We start from the raw sequence: 8,719 nt of genomic DNA on the forward strand, positions 1-8,719 counted from the left end.
TTTCATATATATATATATATATATATATATATATATATATTAATTCTTATCCTTATATGTTAGATTTGGCTGCATATTCGTTTTTTTTCGTTTTATTTCATGTTTCTTTAATAATATCATATAACATTAAATATTTTAACTGGCATGAGTTTTTAGTTGAACTAATATGATATTTTAATTGACGTGATATGATACTATATTAAAAGGATATGAAAAGAATAAAGACAGATTACAAAAGCCAAATTAACCTCAATTTTTTTCCTGAAAGAACTAAAAAAAAATCTTATTAAATCATATTGTTGATTGTTGATTGTTGAATGCTTACGCATTCCATTACGAATGCTGATTGAATACAAAACGGTGCGCTTATAATATATATTATATATAGTGAAATAAGAAGAGGTGGTGGAAGAGCGATGGTGCTGAGGGGTTTGGAAAGTTCTACTATTGGGTCAGCGTCAAGGAAATTTAGGGGACGTTTGTTTCTTATATTCGTTTCTGATTTTGAATTATGATTTATGGTTCTCTACAGTGTTTTCTCTCACAAAAAATACACGTAAAATGAAAATAATTTTAAATCATAATTCTAAATATATAAATCAAATGTCACATTATTGAATTTAAGTTGAGAAAATTGATATCAACTAAGTAATAGTTACTTTTGAGTGGCATTGACAAAAGGGGAACAGATATTTGGTGAAAACTGAATACTCCCCAGCCACGTACACATGATGTCCACATTAGTAGTGTCCATTGTTTTCCGCAAGGAACAGAAAAGAATCAATAAGAAGTTGAAAGTTGGTGAGAGGAACAAATTAATTAGGTTCTAACTTTTGGAGCTTCGTTCATTTTACCGATTTGAGTTTTCAATTTTAATTTTGTTACAGTTAATTAGTTAAAAGTTCTCATAAAAATTCACATCAAACTTTTTCTGCTACAGTAAAAAGCTCTCACATAAAATCACATCTCAACTCGAATTAAAAACTCGAATCCGCGAACTAAATGAGACTTAAGTATATGTATGAGATTTGACAAGATAGTCAGACAAAATTAATTAAAATAAAACTAATTTGTTAGGAATTTGTAGTTTTCGTACCCAAGTTTTGTAATCATCCTGCCGTCGGAAATTAATTAATATGGACCATTGTGTCTTTATAAGTAGCTAAGTGTCACTCATTGGATAATTCTTCGTGACCAATTACACACATGGATTCAATTAATTAAACCATCAATTAATTTGCTGAAATCAATATAGTTAATTCATGACGTCAACGGTCAACCTAACATAAGCCTCTCTCTCTCATTTCAGTCTTTTTAGTCACATTTCAGTAACTTCAAGGAATATTTAAGTGAATTTTTTCAACAGTAGAAAGAATTTATAACCACATTCATCGATCCAAAAAAAAAAAGTAATCATTACTCGCAAGTCTCGGGTGACTAATTTAGGAGACGTTTGGTTAATAAATTAAAATCATGTGATTAGAATAATTTTTTATTTACGTGTATTTTTTATGAAAAAAAACACTGTAACGAACAATTAATTATGATTCAAATTATAGTTTAAATCTTCTAATCAAATATCTCCTTAGAGAACGAATGGTAGCAAATCGCACAACAATTCATATTTGCAGAATAACTGCTTATTTATTTCCGTTACGGTTTCTTCGTTACATCAAATTAACTTGCGTACACGATAAACATTTGCGTGAGCCATGCATGTGTGTATATTATAAGAAGTCACGGCAATATATATATATATATATATATATATATAAAATATGCCTAAATCTATCTACATCATTTAACTAATTTTTACATATGAAATAACATTAACAAGTTAATGCGTATCATATTGGCATCCTGCCGTTTTATGATCTAATTAAAAGTCTATTTTAAGCTATCAATAGTCATTCTCCTAGGAAAAATATATATTGTCCAATATATTCTGCGGTCGACGTAATTTATTTCACGCAAAAATGTTTTTAGCAAAAACAAATAAATAATGCCAGCTGAACATGGCTGGGTTGGAAACAATAGTAGTTGATTAACAAGTTTCAATAAAGCAAATTAAATTCATACTAATCTTAATTTTTATATAATAGTTGATTTACAAGTCAATTAATAGTAAGCAACTAATTTCACATTAATCTTGCCTTTTCCTCTTCCGGAATCGGTGAAAATAAAAGTTAAAGAAACGCCTTTGCTATCCAATTTTTTTTTAGTAAGTTAGAAAGTACATCTCTTTGACATATATTACATCTCCTTAATTACGACCACTCAAAATTTAGCAATTTTATCGTTAGTCGATCAAAGCCTATGGTATATATGGATCCACTCATTCGTCTTATTACTTAATTTGTTCCCCTTCTTCATATCAGACAACATGCTAATGATGCAAACTGCCTGTTGTTGATCTCTCTCTCTCAAATACGTAAATATAATATACATATTATATATTTTGATAAAAACATGTATATGTATATGCATATGTATATGTATATATATATATATATTTATGTATACGATGTATATATGCACACACCTTCCATTATGATACTACCGTAAATCCAATTTCATGAGTTGCCAGCCACTACCATCTGATCATATACAATAATTCATAATAAAGTCAATTATAGCTTAGATAGATTATGGTTCATGCTATGAGGTGGGTGCTATATATCATGTATCAGAAACTTTTGGAATTCGGATAGGCATATGTAACTATTATATATTAACGAACCATATATTATATATAATCACAACTACGTATTAGTTCCATTGAAAAAAAAAAAAAAAAAAAAAAAAAAACCCGTAAAATTATAGGAGCATCTGCATTGCTCTCGGCACGTAGGATTCAAGGGTATATAGCATGTGCGCAAGGGAATCTGTCAATATCACATTGGTTACATATATATACAATACGTGTATATATATATATATATATATTAAGAACACTAATCGTTTTCACATGGGTTTAGGCCACGTACTGACACGTGTTACTTGATTAAGAATCTTAATGGGAAGATTAGGGTTGCTAATTTTACCCTAATGATCCTCTTAGACCCCAGTTTATTTGTATTTATTTTTTAAATAATCAGAGAAGTTGAATATTCCGTCTATAGTAACACGCCGAAAAAGCTAAAAAAAAGATAGGGCTTCTTTGTCTATGGAACAATTACAAATAATCAACAAAAGAAGTGCCATGCATATTCTCTTACCACTTTTAATTATTAAATTTTCTCCATTTTAAATTGTTCAAAAAATCATTAAAACACTCATTTCTCTTCAATTTATTGCCTCCTCGTAAGATCAACCGTCCTAATTGTGTTACAATTGACCGCTTATTTTGTACACATTTAGGCGTAATCACATACTATGCCAAATTCGGAGATCGGTCTATACTAGTCCTATGATTGCATTCTCAATTGTTTATAAGAAAAATACCCTAAAATTTAGGGCATGAGTAAGGGCAGGCTAAGCCACTAATTGTACACCGTATATTGAGAATACAAAAAAAATGAAATGAATTTTTTGTGGTTTGTAATGCTTGACATGACTATCCGAAATTTTTGGTTTCCTCAAACATGTATTATGATATTCGTATATCTAGGAGTACGTTTCATAGTGTTAGTGTATGTATATGAGATTATTATACTTTAACAAGATAAGTAGTTATTAATTTTATTAATTATCATGCTTTTAATTAATCATACAACGTCTAAGCAAAAACATTTGGAAAATCAAGATTAGCACTTTTGCCACATTGCACTCTGTCTTATGTTGCACGGAATATCGTTGGGATCTCAAGGACGACGCAAGTTTTGACCAAAAGGTACTATATATATATATATATATATAGAGGAAAAGGAGAAAAATAAAATAAAAGAAACTCGTTATAAGTGCAAATTAATGTGCATTTTTTTTATCAGAATAATAATTCACAAGATTGATGGTGCTGATCAATTAAGACTGTCGTTGGGGTCAACTTAATGGAATTTGGCAGTCTCGTTAGAAATTAATTGTCATTCTTCAAGGCATCTCAGATACCATCTAAAGACAAACAAACTTTGTGGAATTCATCTTAGAAGAAAATGAAATTTTTACCATCATTTTATCTGCTAGCCATAAATTACATTGAGGACTATTTTTTTTTTCTCTTTATAATTTAACGGTATAATTTTGGAGGATTATAATCTATAGCAAACTTTGGTCATTAATATCAGAACAACACAAATCAATATATGAAAAATAATATTGAAACTTTAAATAAATGCAATTAGATTGTACAAATTACCCTTATCTATGGACTCTTACTATACTTGCATATCAGAAACAAAAAAGGCTCCAGCTAGTATAGATTAATTATTGGGCCGAATACAAATTACATACTCATGATTTGGAGTCGATTGAATTCCTTTTTTCCAGCTATTCAAAATGTACATTCTCATATACAATTTTGTCCTTAGTAATTCTACGGATGTTTGTCCCAATATTAATGCAGAGAGAAAGAATGTGAGATTTGCTCGGCACTGCCAAATGTTCGACCACCACTAATCTTTCTATATATGAATATACGTTGTGAGTTTCTATACGTTTTGAACATACGTATATGAATATACGTTTCTATATATGCAATACGTTTCGGGCCTAATTTCCCAAAACAAAAACATAACTTCTCTATCTTCTTCTTCTATTGCATTACGCATTAATATTGCATAATTAAGCTTAAGACCCAAGGAAATGATTTGGTCAACAAATCAAGGCCGTCTCGTATTTTCTCGCCTCTTTCTTGCACTAAAAGGTCCAAATTTCCATTAGCAAAAAAAAAAAGGGGTCAAAAATTCCAAATTTTAAGCCTCTCCCTTACGCAAGGGATCACGTATTGCAACTCATGAATACAATATATGTTTCTACCAAAAAAAAAAAAAAAAACTTTTCTCGTAACATATCAGTAGATTAGATTTTATATCCGTCAGATCTGCATAAAATCACATCAAAATTAAAAAATACAAAAATTTAACAGTTAAAAAAATCTGATGTATCGATACGTCTGACGCATGAGAGAATCTCTTAAAAAAATTGCATATAAATTATAATATATATTACACCAACACCAAAGCCTCTCCATCTCTCTGTCTCACTACACATGTTTCCAAACGACAAAAACAAGTAATTAACTTTAAAGCCTCTTTGCCAGAGAATCACATGTGTAAGAGTGTAGCAATGTCATATAATTAAACCCTTTTATCTAATGATGATTTCGATCAGTTAAGTTCTAAAATTATCAAATAACATTTTGTATTATTGAGCCACGTGAGTGTGTTATCCATTTTGGAAATGGAATATATGACTTTACTTCCACTCATCATAACTCAACCCCATGTGATCTTGTTCTTATTTAATGAAATTGGTCTGTGTTTCTCCACCTGGCATCATTCCTTTCAACCCAAATTAATGTGTTTTTCGAGTAGCAAAAAAAAAAAGAAAAAAAAAAAAAAAGTTTTTCCATTCATACATGGGCCCATGCTACTTATGTGGCTGTGACCCGTAATTATCTAAACTCTGCATTTCACACTATCATTATTTATTTATTTTTTCTTTCTTCAGTTATTTATTTATTTATATATTGTTCACATTTACCCAGCTTTGTTGCGGCTTGAGGAATTAGTTTAATTTCAGCCAACTTTGGTGCCCATGGTTTTGAAGAGAGCATATTTAAATTATAGTAATCTTGTTTAACAAGTTAAGTAAATAACGCTTACTTCCAGGAAAAATTAAGGGGATGTTTAGTTGGAGGATTCAAACCATGATTTGAATCATGGTTCATGATTCGCTACAGTATTTTCTCTCACAAAAAATACACGTAAATAAAAAATAGTTCTAATCACATAATTCTAATTCATAAACCAAACGTCTCTTAAAGATACAAGAACAACCCAATAATTACTGGGTCAAACAATATGAGTAGGATGATATGGAGTTTCTGTTAAATCTCGCATTATTAAAAAGGAAAGATACCAGTATATGGATAATGTTATTTTCTTACAACTCAAACCAATATTTAGCACCTAAATTATGCTTTAATTATCCTAAAAGAAGAATTAGGATGTGCCTGAAAAAGAAAAAAAAAATAACTCAAAAAGAAAAGAGAGATTGAAGTGTGAGGTTCAAAATGCAAAGAGAAAATGACTGAACTCCCTTACTATTGATTAATATTCTTTTAATTATTTGACGTTAGCAAAAATAAAGGTAAAAATCATATTTGTCTCCGCAAAATTGCAAACGCACTTTATTGATAATTTGAGCTCTGGGCCTTCAAGAAAATGAGCCGATTCCCTACCCATTGCTTAATCGGTTGGCCCAAGAGTCCCAACTAATGGGCTCTTTACAGATATAGCAATTACAGATTCTGGTTATGGTTATGAATCATGTGATAAGTTATTCACAGTTTTTATTTATAATTTATCTAATTATGAATCATAATTTGATAAATTTATCCATAACTTATCTAATTATGAACCATAACTTAACAAGTTATGGCTTATTAATTTCTATAACTAAAAATTAGCCTATATACTTTCTTAAGGTTTTTATATTGGCCTATTTTTTACTATTTCCCCTATGGCCAAAATTTTGAAATATTACGAGAATAACGAAATTTGATATATGTAGTTTTTGCTATTTTTATAACTCTGAAAATTTTGCTAAATTTTGCCATGTAATGTAATGATCTCTAAAGAACACTAAACCATAATTTTTTAGTTAATGAAGCAAAAATGAGTATAAGTGTGAGTTATCACCTATCAGCGTTTGAGATAAAAAGGAAAGTATCCTACACAAGTTAGCGAAGGAGTCAAGGAGAGTTATTTCTACCCTTGTAAGATACAAAGGGCACGCTTAGAACTAGTTTTAAAAATTTTATTTTTTTGTATAAAAATAAAAATGAAAACGTTTTTAATCTCAGACAGAAATTATTTTTAAAAATGTGTTTAGTAGTTTTATTAAGAGATTATTTTTAGTATAAAAAACCTATTAATATCTTTTTTTCTCGCTCTGCTCAAGAGAGGAGAAAACGAAAATAAAAAATAAAAAACGACTAAAAGTCATTTTTCATTTCTCTCTTATTTTACACTAAACTAAAAAATCGTTTTCATTTCTGTTTTTTATCTTTATTGCACCAAACGTCGTTTTGAAACGTTTTCATTTAAAAAAAAAAACATAAAAAAGGGATCAATTCTAAACACGGTCAAAAGCTCACATTTTCAGAAAGGTCATAACCAAATTATATGAGTGAGTAGTGTAACACAATTTATCCAAGAAAAAAGAGCACGACATTATACATAAAGTCGTAAAATGAACGGATAGTATGATGGCTTTCTTCCGGCAGCCAAAAAAAAAGTGTGGTGGTTTTTTCTTTTGACAATAGACTGATTGTTTTTCATGTATTAGCAGGTAAAAACTCGTTTGCTTGGGCAAATAACGACAATACAATTCTGGTTTAAATAAATACTGTTGAATTCCTTTTGAACAAGAATAATAAATTTTGGACTTAATAAAAAAAAGATCGAAATTTGGATAACATTTTAAGCAAATGGATTTCATTTCCGGAATATCCTTTAGACAAAAGTTCTCTACTTATTTATTTTATGTCAAAGACAAATTATAAAACAACAGCCGACAAAATAATTGAAAGTTTTTTTTTTGCCATTTAATTCAGAATGTTGTACCATGGAGTTTTGTTTTAAAAAAAAAAAAATCAATCCAATGACGTAATCCGCTTCTGCCACTTCTTCTCTAGCAAAACAAAATACAAACAAGCTAACTGATCCAAAAAGAAAAAAAAAATGAATAAAGCTAGAAATGTTCATTATTCAAAATCAAACCTCAAACCTCAAAAAAAAAAAAAAAAAAAAAAAAACCAAAAGCTTAACCACGCTATATATATATATATATATATATATATATATTATCCACCCCCCATTTCTATAGATGGAGAGAAAGATCAAGTTTTGGGTCTTTACCCTTATCACAATTCCCAAGATTGTGATTGACACTCGTGACTGATGATGCATGTTGAGATGATCCACCACCACCATCACCACCAAATGCATTGCATGTTCTTATGCTTCTTTGCCAATTCAAGAAGCTTTCCTCGTCCTCTTCACATCCATTGGCCGCACAACTTCCACCATAATACACAAAGTTGTCGAACCTCGGCGCACCATTGGACCCGAAACGGTCGGAGAATTGGTGTTGAGTTGGGAAGTAGCGGAAAGTGGCTGCGTGGGCGTTTATGTACATTGAAGGGTGCAAAAGGCCTAAATGGTGATTAGGGGCAAAAACCATTGGTTGTTGTTGCGGATGAGTTGAGAAGTTTAGCGGTCCATTCTCATGAGACGCCCGTTTGGCCTTCCTCGCGGCGGTTCTTTCCTTCTTGTGGGCGTTTTGGTGACCCCCCAAGGCTTGAGAGCTGTAAAACTTTCTTGAGCAGAACAAACAGGGGAATACTCTTGATGTTGTTGTGTCTTCTCCTCCGTTGGTTGCTGCTCCAACATGGGTTGTTTTCTCTTCATCTTCCATGTCAGTCTATGCAAACAAACAACAAAAAAATAGAACAAGATTGAAAAAAAAATGAAAATCAGAAGTTGAAGTTGAACCCAAAACCCAGATGAAGATTAAGAACTATGAAGAGAACCTTCGAGAAAAAAGTGTTGAAAAA

At 30.5% G+C, this 8,719-nt stretch overlaps 1 protein-coding gene across 1 annotated transcript; it reads right to left on the reverse strand.

Moving 5' to 3' along the window:
- Positions 1-7,983: 7,983 nt before the first annotated feature.
- LOC21398283 (protein LATE FLOWERING) lies at positions 7,984-8,580 on the reverse strand. Its single transcript, XM_010111386.1, has one exon. The coding sequence runs from the start codon at positions 8,578-8,580 to the stop codon at positions 7,984-7,986; it is 597 nt and encodes a 198-aa protein (XP_010109688.1).
- Between the last annotated feature and the right edge of the window lie 139 nt (positions 8,581-8,719).

The sequence above is a fragment of the Morus notabilis genome, unplaced genomic scaffold, assembly GCF_000414095.1.
Source record: "Morus notabilis unplaced genomic scaffold, ASM41409v2 Scaffold1032, whole genome shotgun sequence".
Taxonomy (NCBI): domain Eukaryota; kingdom Viridiplantae; phylum Streptophyta; class Magnoliopsida; order Rosales; family Moraceae; genus Morus; species Morus notabilis.

Excerpts from the sequence above, each read along its gene's own strand:
- LOC21398283 (XM_010111386.1), bottom strand. The coding sequence starts at position 8,580 with ATGGAAGATGAAGAGAAAACAACCCATGTTGGAGCAGCAACCAACGGA.